Source organism: Polyodon spathula, chromosome 18, assembly GCF_017654505.1.
Source record: "Polyodon spathula isolate WHYD16114869_AA chromosome 18, ASM1765450v1, whole genome shotgun sequence".
Classification (NCBI taxonomy): domain Eukaryota; kingdom Metazoa; phylum Chordata; class Actinopteri; order Acipenseriformes; family Polyodontidae; genus Polyodon; species Polyodon spathula.
The window spans coordinates 2,247,181-2,271,342 of record NC_054551.1 but is presented as its reverse complement, the minus strand read 5'-3'; the positions used below and the strand labels follow the sequence as shown (position 1 = coordinate 2,271,342).

Below are 24,162 nucleotides of genomic sequence, written 5' to 3'. Positions count from 1 at the left end.
AAGTGCTGTAAATAAAGATACTGAAGTATATTGGCTGGACATATTGGAACTATAGTGGTTATTGTTCTTTTTTTATGGTTAGTTTCCAGTCTCAAAAACATCCTGGGAGAGAATAGGAAGCTACAAAATACAGATGCGCGACAAACCATTGAATGAATTTCGAATTTCATAGTCCAGGATAGAACCGCATGACTCATTCTTACACTGTAGGTGACATAGCTCACTAAAAAAACAGACTAGAGATCTGCTCGCTCACCAACCTTGAAATCCATGCAGGAAAGGAATCGGATGCATAGTATCTTACTCACCAAACCTTCCCTAAGACTTTCTTTGTGTCCTCAGAGGACACATGGAAACAAGTAGGAGAGCTATTTCCTAGCAGCAAAAAGGCCAGGCCATTCAGAAACAGACTTGACTTAAAAGGGTCACATGCACCAAGAAAATTAAGAGAAAAATCAGAAACCGCAGCGAGTCCTCCGTGTGTTCAGGGTCTAGGAGAAGATCCTGAGCCCAGATACAAACCCTTCCATGAAACAGACATTTTACGCCAACTACAGACACTCAGTAGCATCAAAACTCCAGTTTTAGGGTCAGCTTTCTCTGGCAAATGAAAGTGTAAAATCTCTCCAAAAAAAACTGTTAAGTGGCTTTCAATCCTGTTTGTGTGCGTTTCATTCTGGCTTTTTGAAAAGAAAGATGCATCTGCCCTTTGAGCCTGCATAAAGACACTGCTGCTTCTCACACCTTCCACAGAGAGCTGGAATTGCTTTCTGAGAAGCGTCTGCGCTGCTCCAGCCCAATGACACTGTCTTTGCATATGCAAACACAGCATCTAAATCAACATGGGGGGGGGGGGACAACAAAATGAGCCTTTGTACCAAAGGTTAACATGTAATTAACTGGAGGGAGGGAGAGATAGGTGGGGGTGTAAGAGGAGATTAGAGAATTCCTTTGAGGGGGGTTATGTAAACCAGGATGGCTATCAGTTCAAGTTTAGTTGTTAATCGCTAATAAAATTGCATAAATTTGGGGATGTGAGATTATAATGAAATATTAAAATCACTATAAGAAGCATCCACCAGCACAGAGCATGCTTACAGTTAAATTCTATTAAAGTATGGGTGAATACCAATCTAAAAAGAAATTACATCTAAAACCATCCTATCCCAATATTAAAGACCAGGAATCACATGTTTGGAACAGATTCAAAACAGGTCAAATTGTGCAGGCACTTGTTATATATATATATTTAATTTACCACATTTATATTGTGATCCCAGGGCTCATTTGTAAGCATATTTAAAACAAAAAAAAAAAAGCATCAAAAGAACAAAATCCTTGTCGATACAAACAGGATGACTAAGCTTGAGGTTATACCAATAGGAGCTCTGCCTGTTCTTTCAACGCCCACTGGGTCTTGCTGCTCTGCGGGTCACAGCAAGACTTGGAAATGCAGCACCTCCATGAAGAACAGGAGGAGAAGAAAAAAAAAAAAAAAAAAAAAAAAACCACAATAACCCTTCCCCTGCTCCCATCTGTGAAGAATGCTTCTGTCAGCAAGGAACAAGAGCCTGTCTTACACACTTCCCAAACCTTAATGACTGCTGGTTACCATTGAGACAGTGAGATAAAGGCAAAAAAACTAGGGAGAGACCTCTAATATTATTCACCTAGGACCTGTACACCGACACGCTGTAATTATGTATCATGTTGGTGTGCGAGTTATGCAATGCTTTTACACTACAGAAGATAGGTTTCCAAAGGGTCAGCCCCCCTACCCTACTTATCCTCTGGCAGTACATCCATCTCGTGATGCAGAACTGTTCACAAGCCAAAAGGGGCTGTATTTTTTAAAATAGGCTACTCAACTACCCAATGCCGTAGAGACTAATAAGCAGAGATATTTCCGTGGATGGCTGATAGATATAATTTGAACTAGTTTTAGCCAGGACATATATTTTTCAATAACAACAAAGCCTGTTTGGTCGCCAGATTTGTTTTTGTATGGTATATGTAATTTAAGCACCAGTGGCTTGTTTTCCATATTGCTTGAGTTATAGTTTAATAAATAAAAAAAAAAGAAGCCAAATAAATAAAACAAACAAACAAACAAATAGAGTGAATATGCTTGCAATGTTGTTCCTTTTTGAAGCTGCAGCAGTCAGAACTGTGTTACTAAAATAAAAAGGCGAGGTTTACAATAACCAGCGTAACATTCGAACACAAACTGTTTGTCATACACTGTATGTCAACAATTGTGCATGCAGTGCTAAAACTCAGATTAACAAAAAGCAGCAGTCAGATTATTTCAAAATGGGACACTTTGCAAGAGAGTAAGTAGTAAAAGCCTTGGAGATCTGCTGCATGTATTAATGCTATTAAATCACTGATTTAATGTAAACAAACTGCAGAGCAGCTGCTGGTAAACCCAATCCATCTCCCAGCCTTCCTGAATGCACAATTCCAGTAAATGTCAGTGTGATGGAATGCAGGGGTCCTGTTCAGTTTTGCAATCCCTAATCCAGGTGTGATACAACCTTTCCTATCACAACAACCCTCTTCCACTTAACAGGGAATGTTTTTTCATGGTGCAGCTTTAGAAACTACTGTATTTCTGTCTCGAAACGAATTAAGAATTCAAGCAGGTCTGATACAGTTTAGTTACGGAAGCCAGCTCGAGTTAATCTTTCATGAGGAATGGTGATCCGTTTTGCCAGGGGGCACAGCCTGGGATCGGACTGCATTTCCTAATTGCCAATGCCAACCTGCCGAAGAGCTGTGCATGGGCCTGGTGCTTTGCAGCAACCTCCCCTACCCTGGCAAGCACAAAGCGGAGCCATAATTGAACACTGAAGGCTGGGGAAGCAATTTGCAAAGTGCAGTTCTAAAGATTTTTTAAAAAGGCTAGTTAGAATCCAGCCAGCCATTTTATCGAAGCCAAAGAAAAGTAGGCTATTAAGACTGAGGGGGAAAAAAACACACACACACTGCTAAGAAGGAGAATAATACCGTGTTTTACAATTGCAGAGAAGAGAATAGGTATTTTAATTAAAAAAAATAAAAAAAACATAGTAAATGAAATAATTTCTGGCAAACAAAAAGACCCTGTATGCAAATATAACTGTATTATAACTGTTAATAATTTGTGCTATACACAACAAAATGATACAACATTCCCAATGGAATCAAGCGTCCCTTCCAAAAGAATCAGACAGAACCGTTCCCATCTACCTGGAAGAACACTGGCTTGAACTGCATTAAAGGCATTCAATACAAAAGGCGCTCATCTGCCTGCTTCTCAGTGCTACTGTGATGGACACAGAAACGGTGCACGCCAAGGACAGCGCAGAGCAGTAATTGCATAATTGTTAATACAACTGCAAGACATGGTGTACAACAAACACCCCAGCCTAGAGTGCTAAGCAGTGAAGCCTTACAAAGCCTTTTGAAAGATTCGATCTGAAAGGCTGCTTCCTGTCTGCTCTGCGGTTCCCTTTTAAAAACTGTAGGCAGTGATTTTGATCTGCGGCAACATTCACCTGCGCGCATCAAAAGTTTTAAAACCATACTGCTTCTATACCGTATGCCCGCGTTACCCTGCACCGCGTGAAGCATCCTTTGACAAGTCAATCCTTTCAAGAACACACAGTGAAGAAGACTCTACATTTCTGCGAAAATATTCACCGTTTGTGCATGAATAGAAATAAGGTATTGTTCACATTAGACTGTTGCAAGCCAGGCGAAATAAAGCACCTTTAAAACTGACTAACAAACAAACCATCAAACCAGAGATCATTAAAGGAAACACACACACACTAAAACCATTCAGTTTTGATTATCCCAGTTTTGATTATATTTATGATTAAGTCAGTTTAAATCTTCCACGTTTATCGAAATCTGCTTCCGAGTATTTTGCTTTTTTAAAACAGCTCTTCCACAGCCGGTGAGGAATATCATTTATGTCCAAGAACATCGGTTGTGATCAGAGGGATGTGAAAGAGGTTGTCTAAAGCACAAGCCAGGCGCTTTTGGTCTTCAGCTTTGTCACTGCAGTTCTCAACAGCGAACAGCATTTATTTATTTATTTATTTATTTATTTGAATGACAGAAAAAGGAAGCAGTTAAGCCCGCGAAGGGGGAATGTTGTGCTGTTTTATTTCATACAGATAGAGTCACAGGATCAGTCACCAAGGACTTACATTTAAAATAAATAAATAAATAATAATAAAAAAAGCCGTCCTCCGGAAAATTACGTCGCAATTTTGTATTACTTTTATATATTAACCAAAGCACTAACCATTGAAACAAATATAATAACATTTTGCAAATAATAATAATAATAATAATAATAATAATAATAATAATAATAATAATTATTATTATTATTAAATAATGCGAGTGACCCACTGAAAGTGGAGAGGGCACCACTGCAATTTTCTTTGCAGGATTGCAATTACAGTGCCCGTGCCTAATGATGTGAAACGCACCGGGCGTGGAGCACGCTTCCATTCCCAGTGCAAGAATACATATAAAGACACGAGAGAGAGACGAGAATTATATTGCCCAACAGTTACATTGTTAATGACTTGATTTCCAATATGTACCGGTCAGAGACAAAGAAGAAAAACAAAAATAATCCGGGTTGTCATTGTACTACTAATGTACTACTTAGTACATTTTATGTAAATACATTGATCATTTAAAAATGTTAGTCACTAAATACAGTATTGCACTTAACATTATATTCCAGCAAACTAACTAAGCTGCATGTCAGTTGTATTTCAGTGCTGCCAAGGACAGATCCAATGTATTAACGATACACAAGGGAGACGTGTTTATCACTTTGCATGCATTATAATGGGGATAGAAATTGCAACAACGGTTGTTTTAAATTGAAGGCCATCGTCAAAACAGTGCACCAGACGAACCGTTGCAATAATACGAACAGGAAACATAGCGCAAGCACAAACATTGAAGATTACCCTGTGTTTAACTCCCCGGGTTGAAACCGAACTAAAAATAGAAATCTGCCTTCTACCTGCAGGTTGGCAAAACTGCCAGAGTTTCAATTTGAATTGCAAAATTCAATAAGCCATAATCCACTCTTTCACCCTCCCTTATAAAAGCCAGAACTTACTGAACGAAGCTGAACACTAAAAGGTGTATTAATACAACTATGCAAGTATGAGAAGGGCTTAGGAAAGCCACAAATCATTCCGGCCTGATGATAACGTTAACAGTAATCACTTTAATAAAATAAAAAGTAGTAAAGGTTTAAGCAGTACGCATACTGTATACAATACCAATAAACTTTGTTTTAGTGGCTGCTTTCCAAGAGAAACAAACCTTCATTTTAAATTGATTAGGTGTAACCAATTTAAGCAGCGCATTGTCATGCAAATGACATTTTCACTTCCTCTTTTCTAATGCACACAGCGCGATAATTGCGCTAGGTGAGGTCACCGATGGACAAGAGCCGCCCCCCGCCCCGTTGTTGAAAGGTGATCTCCTTAGAGCTGGGGTTTACGAAGCAAGCATCCTGGATAGCACTCCACGGCTCTGAAATAAATCAGCTTAGAAACCGTGCTTTAAGGGTGAACAGCAAGAATCTTGTGTTAAAAACGCCCACCATTCGAGGATAAGGCACAGGCTGAGCCCATCTGTTTGCGCGAATCTATTTAAATTAAAACCCGTTCTTTAGATTGTGCCCGAGTTTAAACCAACGCGGCTTTTTAATTGAAGGACATGGAAAAGACACAAAAACACCAAGATGTGTTAGTGGAATGAACCCTATCGTTACTGGCACCGTGTTTGCTTGCTCTTAGGAGCGCCTGTTTATAATGGAGGAGCACATTGCATACCTTCACGTCTGCTCACATGCTGTCCAATTACATCTAATGCATTTTCACACGTATTTGCTTGCAAAGCCTGTCCACATCTGGATCGTACCTCCCAGAGTCTGCAGCCGTCGTTATCAATCAGACCCATAGTCCAGCTCCTCAGAATGCAAACACCCCCCAGTGTTAACAAACCTGAGACTCGACAGCTTTAGGGGAAGTATTCCACATTTTTTTATTTATTTATTTATTTATTTATTTATTTATTTATTTTATTATTTAAAAAACTTTACAGGATTTTTTATTTTTATTTTCTTTATATTAACGCAGTTCAATAATTTTTCAATTGCAGTTTCAATTTAAAAAAAAAAAATCTATGAAGTCTATACAATTTACACACACACAGGATAAATGATCAATATGTTTTATTATTTGCAAGGGAAAGGTCCTGGTTATAAATTAATACATAGTAACAAAAAAAACAAAAGGTTATTGTCACGCAGAATTACACACAAACTAAACAAAAACGTTCTCTGCATTTTAAAAAGATACATTACCTAAGCTGTAATGCCTAATTAATGAGTTTATAAATCTACACAGTTCACCCTATAGACCCCCCATTAGAACCTGATTGATTCCCATGGTGGTTCTCCGCAGTGTACTTTTATAAAATTCTCTTTTTAATTGCTTTCCTTGCAGTATCATTTGTAATAAAAAATGACTAATTACAGCTATCAAGGGATCCAGTAATTTTAAAATCATTGCTGCAGCTAGCAGGTAAATCAGCGATCACAGCTCAAAAAGGTTCTGATTGTCAGCTGCAAGTCAAAAACTTCTTGCACAAAGCTGAATGCTAGTACTCCTGGCTGGGAAGCAGAGTAGAGGGGCTGCATAGCGATTAGTCCCGTCTACAATGTTCAATCTCCAGCTCTCCAGTCACCCTACACACCCTGAATAGTCTTCCTTGCAAGTTCCACTAGTTTCCTATACCCCTTCCCCCTTCGCTTTCATTTCATTTCACACACCCGCCTCCATAAACACTGTAATCAGATCTCCTTACATCGGCTCCCATTGTTAAGACATCCCCAGTTATTTTTACTTGTCTTATAGTGACGAGATGCCCTGTTCATGTTAAGCATGAAAAGAAAGGAAAAGGCGAGAAAGATAGGAATCTAACCTTGAACTAAAAAATAATGTCGCCACCAACCCAGTCAGTCCAACTGCACACACACACACACATATATATATAAGCAAACCCCCAAGTGTATGAGAAATAACATGTTTTAAAATATGTATTTAAGAAAATATAAAATCAATAACTATCAGTTTTAAAAGGTATATTTGAAAAAAAAAAAAAAAATGGTTACCCGATTAAAAAAAAAAAAAAGATAATATGCAAATAGTAAAATTGATTTAGCCAGAAATATGTCTTTCATATTTGCTTAGTGAAATTGTAGGGTGCAGGCTGATTAAAGCACTCCTTGAGACTGGCTCTGTAGTGTTAGCGCCCTGGCACTGTATAATCTACAGTGCCTCAATAGGGGCTGCGAGGAGACAGCTGTTTCTTTGCATTCTCTTTCATCCCGTTCCATGGATTCTGATCCAATTATGACACATGATAACAAAACCCAGGTTTCTCTCTCTCTGTGCCCCATTACCATTGTCCTGCAAGATGTTCCCTGGATATAACAAGCACTGCAATACCACAGCACTTTCAAAGCAAAATGCATGCATATGACACAGATTAACCAGATAAATAATTCAAGTGGTCATGGCCATTTGCGGCTATTGCGTTTACTATTGATTCTGTACAGTAATGGGAGAGTTTGTGGCATCACAATGTAGTAGCTATCTGGGAAATTAGGAGGAGGAGGAGGAGTTAAACTTGTCCTGGGGGTGGGAGAGAGGGCACCGCAAGTGTGCTTGAAAATGTAGTAATAATCTAATTTACCAAATGCAAAGTGGTCAATCATCATTTTTTGTTGCTATTATTGCTGTCAATTATATGAAAATGGCCTACATTTTCAGTTCTCCCAACCAGCTTAAAACTTGGCTGATAAATTTTGGCTTTACTATATTGCTAGTACAGTAATTGGTGTCAAGCACCAGAAGTTAGCTAGCATGGCTAGGAAAAAAAAAAAAAAAAGCATCATACAGAAATCAATTCATTAACCTAAGAACAGAAAATACTGTGTTCATATGTATGCACGTGTCAATGCATTTCTTTTTATATGTAGAAGCTTAAGGTTTGTTTTACCTCGTTCAGATGAAGAACTTCAACACTATGCAGCGAGGTTCTTTGTGGAGCAGATGGGTTTTATGGGATGTTTGGTCTCAAACTGAATAAACCCTTCCAGATATCCACAGTCCCGGTGACAACATGATGCACTGTGCCTAGCATTTCAGTTCGACAGCCGGAGCTCCAGTATACCATCCCCACTGCTCTCTATCCTGTTCATAGACCCCCATACCTGAGCCCCAGGATCCAAGCCCAGACTGGGATGAGAAACAACAGCACTCTTGGCACAGATCAGCGAGCCCTTTGAGCCCGAAAAGGCACTTCCTTTCCGGCCTTTCACGGCCCCATCAGAGCCGTAACCCTGGATTTACCAAACACGTCAAACAAAATTAAGGTTGCAGAGCATGGCAGAAGTTTAAGCAGGACGCACCCGCGCACACAAGGGTGTCAGCCATGTGTTTGAAATCTTCGCTTGTCACATAATAAAAGCTTTAGTTTTAAAATGACAACGTTCTGTACTGGGCACTTTTTTTTTTTAGGCTAGAATTTTTTTTTTTACCTAAATAATGCTTCGTTTTTTAGGCTAAACAACCAAAACATAAATAAATAAAAATACTGAACAAACAAACAACTCCAAGTCAAAGAGTTAAGCGTCTACTTACACAGCATTACATTCATGCCAATACAGATAATAATATTTATGCTCAGACCAGCAAATTCATAAGCTGCCTTTACACAAGTGACCTTTAAAGAAAGCTAAATACCCCGTGCCACACCAGCCTGGTAAAAAAATAAAAAAATAAAACGGGGGGGGGGGGGGGGGGGGTGCAGAAAAGCTTTGAATGGACAACAAGCAACAACAGTGTCCCTGGAATTAAGGAAACAAAAAACACACTGATGAACTGTGAGCGAGGGAAAGCTGGATGTGACCAAATACTGTTAACTGCTTCGAAAGGGTTCTGAATCTGCAGATAAAGATTAGGCTTGAGTGGAAACCACGCAATTAGTTCTATCACTAATGGACTCTGGATTTCCTGTTTAATTACAGCATGTAATCACATGAAGGTAATCGTTCATTGTTGTTTTCGCGAAGACCAAGAAAGGATCAAAGTGTAATTCAATTCAGATACATACTAAGTAGTCTTTTTTAAAAAAAAATAAAACAAACTACACTATTTAAGCAAACCAAATCTTATTAATAAAAAACACAAATTGTGCTTCCGAGTGGCACATCTGGTAAAGGCGCTCCGCGTGCACGATGTGCCCTATAGCCTGGAGGTCGCCGGTTTGAGTCCAGGCTATTCCACTGCCGACCAACCATAGACGACCAATCGAGCGTGCCTCCTGGGAGTGGGGGTGGTGGCTTAGGTCAGCCAGGGTGTCCTCGGCTCACCATACACCAGCGACCCCTGCAGTCTGGCTGGGTGCCTGCGGGCTTGACTGTAAGCTGCCCAGAGCTGCGTTGTCCTCTGATGCTGTAGCTCTGAGGTGGCTGCACAGTGAGTCTGCAGTCTGAAAAAAAGCTGTCGGCTGACGCCACATGCTTCAGAGGACAGCAGGTGTTCATCTTCGCTGCTCCCGAGTCAGCGCAGAGGTGGTAGCGATGAGCTGAGCCTAAAAATAATTGGATGCGCCAAATTGGGAGAAAATAATAAAACAATTCGCAATTACTAAATTTAAAAAAAAGACAATTGTTTGTGAATGTGTCATATAACACACACTATCCATCATACAGAGACATTGTTTTTTGTAGCTTTATGCAGCCAAGTTTTTACTCCTTACAATATCCTAACAGGAAGCGTTATTGTGTAACTACAAACATATCACATTTGACAGCCAGTTTACAAAAGCAGCTTGGAGAAAATTCTCAAAGGACTGGAAACTTTGGTTTGCACATTCCCTCCCCCATCCACTCTGCCACCTGGGGCAAAAGATGCAGATCAAGTAGGAAGAAACAAAACAAAAAAGACAATAGTAGTGCATGTCACTATCCCAACCTAACCACATTAGTCAAATAGCTTGTCATTGCCACTACACAAGTCTAGACCTACAAGAAGGACTGATTCAAATCTCCCCACTCCGTCCCATTACAGTTAAACTAGATGACTAGTTTCCCAAGCTGCTGAGAATTATATAGAAAATATTATTTGAGAACAAATTAACAGCATCTTAGCTTTGTTATTTTGTAAAGGAAGCCCCATACATAACTCTGAAATCTGAAGAACCAACAGAGAACATGTCTATTTTTAAAACAGGGTCGAGACATTTCTTATCCACAGAACACCAACGAGGGGTAACCCAGATCTTTGGTAGCAGCTTGTTATCAATCATCACAGGTTTCCACAGGTTTGTTCTGCTTTTAGCAAACGAACAGCAAAAGAGTGAATGAATACCTGTCCCACCGCTGGTCAGAGGAGAGCATTTGCCCATGTGGATGTGGACAGATAAAGGGAGCGTTTGCCCATGTTTTTTTGGACAGGTAGAGGAGAGCATTTGCCCATGTGGTTTTGGACAGGTAGAGGATAGGGTTTGCCCATATTGATTTGGGCAGGTAGTAAAATTTAGGTGTCATGAATTATCACTGGGTTCTCAAACTTGAAAACTCACACACACCAAATCAAATATATTGCAGGCTACAGATTAATGCTGTACATTTAAACACAAACACCCTGATTGAACATGCCCATCATATAAACAGCATTCTAGCATCTTTTTTTCCCATTACTACATTTGATAATGGCACGTTAGAAATTAGAAAATGCATGTGGCTATAAACTTTCCAGAAGACAGCGGTAGATCTATTTCAACCCCGCAGAACTTCCTATCATAAACATTGAATGTACAAAGGCTATCATCATCACGATCGTTGTCATCATCTTACAGCAATAATGGGTTCCAGCAATAACCGCCCTTAACGGTTTCAGCACTGGGAGGGCTTTGTAAAGTCAGTTTGAGAAGCTGTGGGAACAGTTAGTGTTAAAAGGTACAGGCAACATGCCGATTTCTGAACAACCCTTACTACAACCTTTTTAATGTTACTGTTAGATTTTCTTTGGCTTGCTTTCTCAACTATACCCATCTGTCAGTTGACTTGCCCCCCTCTGTCTATACTTAAGTATACACACCTCTAGGTTTGATCAAACAAACAATGCTCAGCGACTATGTCACTAAAAAAAAAAAAAAAAAAAAAAGGCTAATCTGCTGCACATTTTAAACAGACCCTCATCCATTATTGAAGGCATGTGTGACTGCTGGTGGGAGACAGAGAGAGAGAGAAACTAAAAGGGGCCAAGAAAATACTGCAGATGGATTTGAGCACACAACTCCAACGCTTAACACAAATCGCTGGACTCGACAAACCCAGAATCATCCTTTCAAGTGCCATTTTTAAAGACAAGATCCTCTCTCCCTTTTACTGACTTTAATCCAAATTCAAGCTTGCCTTTAAAAAATATATAAAACCACTACAAAAAGTCTGCTTTCTCTAGTGTCAGCCAAAAAGGCAATGAAGTGTGCACACACACCCTGAACGCACTTTGAAATCAAAGAATAACCTGTCCGACCGGCTGTTTAGAGCTCAGGCCACAGAACTTTCAAAATACTTTAGTTCTTGTTCACAGAAAAGTTTTTAATTTGCAAAATATCCTGCAAGTCACACAGAACATACATGCATCCAACAGAACATCCCAGGGAAGCGCGTATGTACCGCTTATTAAAAGAATATTATTGAAAACACACATAGGAAAATACCCTGCTTTCCACCAGCGATTGATTTAATGAGACAGCTGCCTGGCATGATATACTAAATGCAATTAAATAAATCTAAATGCTGTTTTAAAAGGCACCGGTGTTTGTCTAAGGCCCTGTCCACACTACATAACTGATGTCGAGAACCGTACTCAAACTTTTCAATTAATCCAGCTAAAAGCGTCCACATTAAAGTACTTTTTCATGTTTAATCTGTCTTAATGCGTACACATTAAAAATAGTTCAGTTACAGTTCCTAGCAGCGCAAAGGACTGTGGGACTTGATATAATACATAACCTGGCAAATATGGAACCGTTCCCACGGAAGACATAACGCTTCTTAGTATGAACGTTATGGCTTTGTTTCTTAAAACACAAGGTAGATTTTATCTTAATGTGTGGGTTTTGTTTTGAACTGTGAAGTTCTCCTTGACCGATTTTATCCCTCCAAATATCAATGTGCCTTGATTTCGGCATCTGATCACGTCGCTCCATGATTCATCACTGTACAACAGACCTCTGAAATTACAGCAGTATTGACAGTCGTTTTCATCTCCTTCAGACGCCTGTTCTGAGTCCTGTATTTGTAATGTCCACAAAGCATTTGGGTATATTAAAGGATAGACAAAAAACTTAGTTTGGTATTACAATGTCCACACTTCTGACAACCCGCCCTAGCTAATGTGATCTAATTTAAAAGTCTGGTTCGAGTATGGTACTAAACGCTGCGTAGTGTGGACGCTAACCGGATTTAGCACTTTTAAAGGTATCGTGTGGACAGAGCCTTTGAGTTTGGGTTTTTTTTTTTGTTTTCATTACTCACGTACAAAAGCCAATTTACCAAAACAAACCCACATTTGTTTTAACTACATGAACCACGCTTTATCAGTGTTAGCGCAGCTATGATAAACATGTAGCGTGCTTTCCAGGTAAACCCTAAAACACACACTAGTGTTTGTATAGAACTGTAGAAGCTACTGTTTTGTGTTAAAAAGGGTTATCAGATTCACTTATTTGCACACGGAATTTTACAGTGTTCACAGCCCATTCCCACCAAGGCAATCTTATTGCCTCGATGAACTCTTATTCCTGACGATTCTGAGATTTGCTTTGTGGATTTCCCAGCTATCCAGTTAAATAAACTGTATAACGATGTGCAAAACACACACATAAATCGGGAAACTCAAAAGCAGGTAATAATGTGCAACCATTTCTTTTATTAGTATTGCTCCTTTGAGAGAAAAAATAAAATCATAAGAAAGTAATGGTGCCAGCAGTGAGTCTTAATAAAAAAAAAAAGCGTACAGCATTTGAAGTGAGATCACAATCCCCATGGAGGTGACAAAAAATAAAAAATAAATTTAAAAAAAAGGGATTGATTGAAGCCATTGCACAGACGCTTGGCATTCAAACTTAAGAAATAAATAGAAAAAAAAGAATCTCACAGTCAATCTTTGCCAGCAATTCAACAAAGCACAAAAAACGGCGATTTAAAAAAATATGTACATTCAAACTTTGTTTCCTTACTTCGAAAGGGCAAGCTAGTTAGAATACTGTTATTAAACTAAATGAATTGTCAGATCTTTGGTTTTAGTGCATGCCGCCCGCCTGCAGCATGTTATCTGAAATGTGCAGTTTGTTTCTTGTTTTAATTAGCGATTATAAAATGTGTATTTCAAAGCCTAGCCTGCTGAACATCTGCTTCAGAGACAACTCACAGTAGAAGTGTGGTTAAACTCAAAACATAGACACATACCATACACCACACTCCAACAACTAGAAAGTTACATTGTTTCCTGATGAACAGGAGTGAATGGGTGTATTAATTATAAAACACACAAGGAATTATAAAACACACAAGGAGCTCAGTGTCTATGCCAGGCATACTCAATTCAGGGATGGAAATAAGACCTACCGGATTCCTGCATTCCTGGTTTTACTACCAGCTTGATTAGTCACAGCGTATAGGTAACAGGTTCAGGTGTGTCTTAAACTCATGGTAAAACCAGGAATGGATCAAAATTCTATGCAATCGAGGCTTATTTTCAGCCCTGCAATTGGATACATTTAGCAGTTACTGAACAAGAAGCGCTTTGTAATCTTAACAGTGGAGCATCTAGAAACCACTACTCTTTCACTATGCTAATGTGTGTGTCAATGGAGCAATTTTCACCAGTTCAAGCGCAACACATTCAAAAGCATGCTTTACATGTTTTAGTGCAAGCATCCCCTTGCCCCAGTCAGAGGTTCAATGTAATGAATTGCTCTTTGCAACAGAGGGCTCGGTTTATTAAAAATGAGCTTCCTCAGTTTGGTACATATGTCTGAACATTATTTTTTTATTTATTGCCCCATTTAAATCTACAGTACAAACATGATGGCATTAATATTGAAACAGGATACATGTACAGTTTGAATACCGGTATCCTCCAGCACTAGAAATGTAGCTGGCTGTATCTGGCGCAAGATAACCAGTTGCTGTTTGTTTGTTTTTTTTTTGTTTGTTTTTTTTATAGTAGTTTGGGTACTAGTCATACCATAAATGCTCAAATACGGCAGCAATTCTACAGCAATAACATTACAGCCTAGCTCAATTCCTTGCAGATTAATAACCATGGTAGACTTGGCACATACATCCCTCTTAGTCTGGAGAAAGTGGCCCAGTCCTCCCACCCAAGGGGCCAGCTATTCTCCTTTGGGGCTCATTCTACTCTGCCCCTACCTTACTGGTTCTCATTTGAAGGCAAATAGGGCAGCTTTGTGACATATAAATTCATCCAGCTAGAGCACTAATCGGGAGAGATGAGAGAGCAAAGGGGGGTGGGAGGTTGGGTCTAACATACGTAAAATAAAGACAGATGGAATAGCAAATTATGTTCTACCAGTGATTGCCTCTCCCTCTCTACAGTGTGAACTTAGCATGCTACACTAGGGTAAGCAGCTGGTCTAAGTAAAAAAAAAACAAATGCCATTTTCCTCGCTTCAAATTGTGACCAGATGCCAATATTACATGAACTTCGAAGCAAAACTGTACCTACAATCTGAAGATGCCCCTCCTGCATCTAAAACTAGTTTAAAGCAAATATTTAAACATATTTCTTGGGCGCAACTCCTTGGGGTATTAAGCAAAGCCCCCTCCATTTTAGGCATTTAGCTAAAAGTATACAAAATATTAATGTTTCAATGATATAACTGTAAAATTCATAAGTGAGCTAGATTACACGAGACAGAAACTAATGTAGAATGCATGGCTAGCAACACTGTGATGGAGCAGATGGAAAGAAACAAACTATCTGGTCATTTACTGTGGGGATTGTATATCTGTTGCAAAATTAGAAACATTTAACATTGATGCTATACAATATAGTTTGTTTTTTCAGTTGTAATATTTTCTTATCCAGCTACCTTTCTTTTTTCTGAAAGGCAGTTTGGACATCATCTCCAATGGTTAATAAGATCTCGGATTAAACTATACAATATAGCCGAGTAGCCGATACACACTAAACACCTTATGAAGTTTCAAATACACATACAGCATGTCTTCTGAAGAAACAAATCCATGTATGTAAAATGGAATTTGCTTTAATATGGAGTTGGTGTACAAAATGTAATATAATATATAAATAAAGCACAATCTAAAAAGATTTTTAACTTTCCCCGATTCCCAGGGAGGAGAGTGGAATTAGTGATAACTAGCAGAACACTGGAGACAAACCCAAATCAGTCTAATGTCAATACTTCTCCAAAATAGACATGACAACCGGGGGTCACAGTGAGGTTAGCTCCAGCTGTTTTTACAGTGGTGCTTTTGACATGCAACATTCTGACTTTGCTGCAACTGGCAACTGTCTGTCTGTCATTCCAATTTTTTATACAGCCATGTTACAAAGTAAACAGCTTTCAGATTGCACTAAATGCAGGAAACACAAAATATCAGCTCAGCTGGGGATCTGGAAAAACAAATCACTCCCTTGCCAGAACGTGGCAGCTTTTTAACCACATTTGTTGCCTGATAGATAGGGAGCTTGAATCGACACTAAAACAATATAAATCGCTTTTTCCTCTCTGTATGTTCTTTGAGCATTATGTTACTTGCTGTGTGTGTTTTTAAGCCACTTGTAAATGTATTTACCCGAAAAATATATATATGTTATGTTATATATATATATATATATATAAAAAATAGAACCTAAGATGTTACACTTTCACTTTACATTTGGAAAACACAATTAAACTTTACAGAGTTATTTTAAAGCATTTATAATTGTTTTATAACAATTACATTAATAGTAAAGGCGGTCCAGAATTACAACCGTCAAGCTCCCAATACATCATTACAGTGGTCTTGGTAGAATGAAAGCAAACCTTATATTCTGCATGGAACGTGTACCTTCTACATATTTAAATCATATTGCATATTTAAACATGTTAAATCAAAATAAATAACGAAGTACAGGCAAGCAGCTGGAAACATTTATGCTGGATCAAGGTTTCTTGCAAGAAAACGAAAAAAAGCCAAATTCAAAAAGCATGTGCTGTTTATTAATTTGTAGCCCAGCACATGGTACAGATTAGCTACCTTTACGTCAGCTTGTAGTTAAATATTTCTTCAAGAACATATCTCTGGCTGGGTAGATTATAGAATACCGGTACACAAGCAACCTTATCAGGATTGTAGACTGACCCAAGAGCAAGCTGCTAATACCATTAGTTCACCGATTTAAGAACCCTTAGACAATCAATAAAAAAAAAGAAGTGTGAAACTAAAAAGATCTATTGAAAATGCCTTCTCTGCTGCAAATTTTAAAAAGTTCATTGGCCAACACCTTCAGCACAACACTTCACTCCATCCCCCACCCCAATCAGCCGGTACATTATTTAGCATGCACAGCACCACACACCGTAATGAATCTTCATAAAGCAAAACCCAAAGATGACTGAATGTGAAAAGGGGCAATCTGGGAACATTTCACATGTCTTTAATAGGACATCACAGCAACAAAACCTCATCTTCAGATGAGTTTGTAAAAACAGGTTTAATGTGCCGAGTTTATTAAGAAGCCTGCATGTTATAGGTCAGAAAATGTTTTATTTTTAGGGGTAAAGTATTGTTTCGTGTTTATCGCAACCTTTTGGATAAACTGCACGAGTTCTGTCCTGCAAGGATTTGAACTGCAAAACCTCTTTACATTCAACTTGAATTACACTACATAGTCTCTGCGCATCATTTCAAATGCAACACCACAAAAACAATGCAGGAATGCATACCTTTCAATTCCAGCCTCGAGGTTCGTTTGTTTTCTCTCTCTAATTAAACAGATGTTTTTTTCTTACACTTTTGCAGTGATGATATCGGCTTTCAATTAAAAAAAACAAATACGTTGTCACAAAAAAAAAATAGTCTATCAAGTCAAACATCCACATAAAATGCGTTCTTTCCCGCGGATTGCCCCATAAGGTGGAATGCTTGCAAACATCATAAATTGTGGTTCATCGGGTCTTGACTAATTACAAGGGACTGGATAGATCAGTAAAACGAAATCAAACAGCAAGTGTGATTAAAGAATATATAAACAACATTTTCGGCGGACTTCCAAAAGACTTTTGAACAACAGAAGCGCTGTAATGCCGCACATAGCAACGTGGGAAACATTGCAATACTGTAGGCAAACATCTCAACCACTTCATAATAGCATTAAGTGTTTACATGCAGGGATTACTCTAAATAAGAACTTTAAAAAAACGCGCACCCCGCTTTAGGTTATTGACAACAAGCAGCGAACAGCTCAGTGTTTACTAGAGTTTAATTTCCATTTGTCTATTTACACAAGAGGGGCTGAAACACGCAATATCTATTTATCCACATTACGAGTGGCCACGTATGCTTAATACGTACTGAATCCAAGGGAGATTATATAGTAAAGGCAAACCGGACTGGCAAAATTAAATCTGTACATGCGTATCAGGCTATGTCTGTTTCTCGTTTTAAAAGATCTAACAGAAGCGAGCTAATCGTATCCACATGCTAAATTAAAACGGGTTAAACAGGAGATATATTTTCATCAATTAGGCTACTGGCAGTGTTTGAAAGGACGTGTTTACATTCATTCGGATACATTTTAGACATTTTGTTCAACCGTTGCTCCGTGAACAGACGGCGGACGGAGTAATATAAAAGGATTTGCATGTTGTACTTTTTTTATTTTTTATAAAACAGCCATCTACATTAAAACACGCGAGGTACTACGTCGATCGCACCACCAAATCCGCCTATGTCCCCGCGTTTTTGTTTTCAAAGACACATTTGTACTTCCAAAGAGTCTTTTAATCAAAAATTATAAATGCAACACAACACACACACACCCACACCCACACTGAGCACAAAGACACGGTTACAAAGCCGCTTTAACAGACTGTAAACACGTACAAGAAAACACGAGATAACGCCAGCCTCGATTGCTTTACACTGTTGCAATATATTTGGAATTAAACACCATTGGAGTTTTCAAACCAGCTGTTTATATTGTATATTAAAATGTCACAATATGTGTTTGGGGGTTCCAGTATACAAACTATACATTATTACGTATAGCGAAAAATACGAAGTTTATAAATTGATCAGGCAAAATCAATAGTGAAAAAAAAACAGCCCACCAGACTAGAGAAGTCATAAAGTCCCGTGCTTGGGTTACATGTAGCGGCATTAGAAATGCAGTATTCTTAATGGGCTTGTATTTCTACAGTAAATGTAATAAGCCCGATAGGACCAAATGCTTAAAACGACCCACTCGTGGGTGTTCAAAATGCATTCATATTAGCTAAGAAAGTTAATGCAATATCGAACTGTATTCGAATCGCTTAAACGCATGATGGCGTGTTTTATATAGCTTGGGTGTAAATTTCTTTATACTTGCGGGGGTGTGGGAGGGGGGGGGGGGGGGGGTGGGGGGGGGGGGGGGGGGGGGGTGGGGGGGGGGGGGGCGGGGGGGGTGTTAGGGGTGGGGTGGGGGGTTGGGGTGGGGGTAGGGGGAGGGGGGGGGCTATATATACCGTAAGTAAGTGGGGGGGGGGGGGGGGGGGGGTAATGGGGGTAGATGTAAACGACTTAGTTTTGCTGAATCAAAAGCTATTGTTAATTAATAGGTGCCAGCGGCTTACTTCGTCGTACGAATGACCTAGCTCCATTTAATATGGAGATAGGAAAGTCTATATATATATATATATATATATATATATATATATATATATATATATATATATATATATATATATATATATATATATATATATACACACACACACACACACACACACACAAACATACAATCAAAAAAAGTTATTTCTCAAAGAAACGCCAATGATCTGTTTCCTTGTACATGTCCACCCTCCCATTAACTGAACTATTATATTTAAAATAACTCTCAAACCAAGAAACCTATAATGAAGAATAACGTCGGGCATCGGCGTTCTCGAGACGATTCTAAGCGTATATCTTGTAGATATTCTGCGTGTTTAAAAATAAAAGTACTTTTGCTTAGTGCGCCTCAAACAATTCGCAATTAACTGATTAAAACAATTCTTTTTTTTCTCTCATAAACATTTAGCATTTGAATATGAGAGCTTTCCTTCAAAGCGACTACACAATTAACTATTTTGCAGCAATTCATATATAACATCTCGGCGAATAAAAAAAAAAGAAAATTGACACTTACCATGGAGCGAATGAAGGTTCATGGCGGATGACATGTATTTCCCTGTATGGAGAGGCGTCGGGTGACCCGTGGCCAAGTGGCTGGGGGAAGAAGCGATGCGCCCGGCTGCAGTTGCAGCCCCGAGCCGGTGAGACTCCATGGCCAACCCCGTGAGCAGAGGAGGGGGGACGTGCACAGATCTGTGGGGTCCGAAATCTCGGCCATCCATCATCCAAAGCAGGCAAACACACCAGAAAAATCCTCTGTCCTACCAGATACTCTGAGAAATCCAGGCTGTTACACAGTCCCTGTGTTTTCGTGTGCATTGAGGTCCCTTTCTTGCATTTTGCTCACCTATTTAAAAAAAAAAAGAAAATACTTAGAAAAACTGTTTTCCACATCACCGTCCAAAACCACTGTACCGTTGACTAAATAATACATTTAAATATTCGGTTTGTGTGTTCGTTTTTAAACCACTGATCTGCATGTCTTTACAAGAAGACAGGGAACTTTACTACTGCCATTTCAACAGCGGGGATGTAGGTAGCTTTACTCCGCATGACAGCACACTGGCAGATTTACTGGATTTGGGGAAAAACAGCTCTTTGGCAGTGAATAGTTTAAAATTGTCTTTTGGCCCCGTCTAAATAAACAGAATATATCGCTTTGATCGGTAGCTCCGAGTGTGTATCCTGGTTAGTTGTGAAAGGCTGAAGTAATTTTAACACAAATACTGCTTGAAACTATCAACGAGGTGACACAGAAATGTGTGTGTGTGTCTGTGTATACAATATATATATATATATATATATATATATATATATATATATATAATATATATATGGAAATGAGGATATACCGGTATTTTCTTCATGTATTTACTTCTTTTTAGATGTACAAATCCTGCATGGATATACAATGTAGCTAAGATGGTTCGAGCTTATTAATTATAACAGGCGCTTTAAGTTTTACAGAAAAAGAATGACGGAATGTAACTATTTACTGTCTTATATTTCTATGAGAAGCGTTTTGAAGAATTGTGCTTTTTTGGCTTGGCTAGCACAGACCGCAGTTCTATGTTCTCAAAAGCAATCGCTGGTTACATCAATGCAAACTTGGAGCGTTGTCTTTCCATTCGTGCTTATCTAAGGTAGTTTATAAATTGAAACCATGGAGATTCTTATTAAGGGTTCCCTTTCACTTCACGCTGTCAATTTGCACATTCCCCGCACACAGTATTTCGCAATGGTCTACTAATCTACATTTGATCTTGCGTGCTCCCATTTAAAAAGAGCTCTATAGAAATTGTACAAAACAAGCACCATTTTAATTAACACCCTTTCAATGTTTTCCAAATGCCATACTCCCCCCCCCCCCGAATGACTGATTCCTAATTCTAATTAAAACATCTCATTTCGCTATAAACCACACGGCTGCTTCCAAGAAAAATCGCAGTTTACAGCAAACAACAAGAACAATGTCCAAAATGTGCTTTTTCAAAGTACTTTTACTGTGATCGCCTTGTAAAATAAAACCGTCTATGCTGATTTCTAGAAAGCACACAAGTTAATTTTCTTGTTTTCCCTATATAATGCGCCAGGCTTCATTGGTTAGGAAACTTTTCCAAATCAAACTGCTTCTTCTTTTTTTCTTTCTAAAGATCAACTGCTTGAAAACGTTTATTTAGCGGATACATTTCGCAATTAAATCGTATTTTATACACAACTGCCCGCCTTTTTAAGAGTTTTTTTTTTTTTTTAAAAAACGCTCACAAATTCTCCTCTGAAATTAATCTTTGTTTTGTTTTTTGTTTTTACTTAGAAAATAGAAAAATGCTTACTTGTGTTTAGATCCAGCGTTTTACATGTAAAACAAATTCAACGACAGTAAAAATCCATACAGCGTTCCCCAAAAGATTTCAAATACTCCATATACCATCCTGGGTAGGCTATAACATAGGGAGGGGGGGCAGAAACCCCGAGAACTCCTTCATGCACGGATCTCTGAAAACTCTTTTGCAATGAAACAAGCATTGTTTTACAAGCCCCGCCTCCCAAGCAAAACATTTACTACAAACTCCGCGATTGGCTGCTTCAAACGCCGATCACTTTTATGTAAACTCTTGGCTCATTGCCAGTCCTATAAAACCAATTATGAACGAAAAGGTTGCACGGTTTCAAGGTCCCCCCCCTCCCCTTCCAGATTGAATGATCAAAACAACCAGTGAGAATTTTTAGAAAGACCGTTTCAAGGTACCTTTCCTATTCAAGCGCTTGATGAAAACAGTAGAAAGCCGAAGCTCGGTATTGTGCGGATTTAATTCAGCTCAGTTCATTTATGTCCGGAATGATTCTTATATTCAACTTTAATGTACATAATTTTCATGAGCCGTGAAGAGAGAGAGAGAGAGAGAGAGAGAGAGAGAGAGAGAGAGAGAGAGTCGACTTAAGCTTAAGCTTTTTTGTGTGTGATCTTCAGGGTGACCTAGAACCCTTTTATATAACACGTTTTAATGACATTTGGAACCGATGTCTTTAATACCTATTCGGGAAGGATACACAAACGAGAAGAACAGAGTTCCTTTATTACGCCTCATGCATTTCAAATCTGTTTGTTTGTTTGTTTTACTTTGAAAAACAAAATATTTGCATTGTGGCTTTCAGCTCTTCCTTTAATTGCATTGATTTAGCATCAAAACCGCATTCTTTTTTTTTTTTTATTAAAGTACAATCGTCAAAAGTAGACAGGTCTATCCTACAATTATTGCAAGGGTGGCTGTTTATTAATAATAAGTTAAATGTTTGGCTTCAAAAGTTTAAACGCAAACTAATCGCTAAAATGTATTTTATATGCGTCATAAAATGCTATCAAAGATGGCCATCAGAATTAGTGTGCTGCATTGGTTACCTATTGTTATTTTGTAGCTAATTGATGAGCGTTTTGCCAGATTGCAGCGAGAGTTGCAATTGTTCAAACGCCACTCAAATTTTGGTAAAAAGGTTAAGGGGAAATGGGCAGATGAATAGTTATCTCTTAATGTTTGATTTCTTTGCGTTTTATATGCACATAGACTGTAACGAGTAGCGGGAAAATGTACCTTTTTAAAATGTCCATAAAGTATAACGAAATCGGTTTCAAACTGCCCTTAGTCGAGCCTTGGTGCGGTGGTTTCAAGGCCACCCCTTTTTTTTTTTTTTTGCCAATAGCACAAAAAAAGAAATAAAGCAATGTTACAGCACGGGAGATCGCATCTAAATATCAAGCAATGTTACAGCACGGGAGATCGCATCTAAATATCAAGCAATGTTACAGCACGGGAGATCGCATCTAAATATCAAGCAATGTTACAGCACGGGAGATCGCATCTAAATATCAAGCAATGTTACAGCACGGGAGATCGCATCTAAATATCAAGCAATGTTACAGCACGGGAGATCGCATCTAAATATCAAGCAATGTTACAGCACGGGAGATCGCATCTAAATATCAGGCAGGCACATTCTCAACCCCCACTGAAAGGAAGGCAGCTTCTGGAGGACTCGTCGAGACTGGAGAGTTCCCAATTTGGCCAAAGGATCGGCTCGAGAAATAGGAAAGACGGGGGAGGGGAGGTTGTTAGTTGTTGCAAAGCAAATGAATGGCGATAGCAAGACTTACGACAGCTGAACGGAATGCTGAGCGCTTACGATCAATGGAGCAGCAGCGAACGACAGGCTATCTGCAATCGTCCCTTCTCGGCTCGCTCATCTTCTCTTCCTTGTTTTTTTGCAAACACTGCAAATGCAAAATATATGTTTGAGATTGTGTGTGTGTGTGTGTGTGTATATATATATATATATATATATATATATATATATATATATATATATTATATATATGACTACTATAATATATATACTATATATATATATATATATATTTATATACGTACGGAAAAAGGGACATAGACCACCTGCGAAAGGTCAGGCCTAAGTCCCCGACCCATCCCCCCACTTCGTGACACTGGTACCATTTAAAGGCATATTTTATGAATGTTTAATGTTTTTTTTTTTTTGTTTTTTTTTTCAACACACAGATGCTACAAGAAGTTATAATTTTTAAAGAGGTATGTCTCCCATACATACGTTATTTCTGTGATGAAATTCCGTGTGCACGCATGCGGAACCGTCTTTGCAGTTTTTTTGGTTTGTTTTTTGCAGACAAAAAATTTTTCTGTCGACTAAAAGACAGTAGTAAGCGAATTTTTTTTTTACAAATAAAAAAAAATGATAAACTTTGTGGTGACATTACACAAATTATATATATATATTATATATATGATATATATTATATATATATATATATATATATATAATTAACCGACGCCGCTGGTCAGCCAAACCTTTTAAGAACTATTTTGCACACAAATGACGTTCACATTGCAGATGTAGAAAACGATTTGAAATGGAAGTGGGGCCGAGCAATAAAAGATTATCACTTGCCAGAGGTCGCAGTGCGTCTTCTGCTTTTTAGAGCAATGAAAAACATTTCAACCCAGATACGAGCCCTTTTGTTTGGGTGTGGTAATCTCAGTGAAAACAGCCGCATTCGAATCTTTTAAAAAAATGAAATCTGCGTGTTCATAGTCCGATAGTATTCGGTAATGTAT

General features: G+C 38.6%; 1 protein-coding gene across 7 annotated transcripts in view; it reads right to left on the bottom strand.

Moving 5' to 3' along the window:
• The window catches only part of LOC121330865 (trinucleotide repeat-containing gene 18 protein-like), a 64,320-nt gene extending 42,798 nt beyond the window's left edge, over positions 1-21,522 (bottom strand). For all 7 annotated transcript variants that reach the window (XM_041277743.1, XM_041277744.1, XM_041277746.1 and 4 more), the window contains exons 1-2: positions 21,355-21,522; positions 19,536-19,868 (exon numbers count right to left, since the gene is read on the bottom strand). In XM_041277743.1, coding sequence (XP_041133677.1) covers positions 19,536-19,746 — 211 coding nt within the window. In that variant the 5' untranslated portion in view covers positions 19,747-19,868; positions 21,355-21,522. The remainder of the gene's footprint in view (positions 1-19,535; positions 19,869-21,354) is intronic.
• Positions 21,523-24,162: the final 2,640 nt, after the last annotated feature.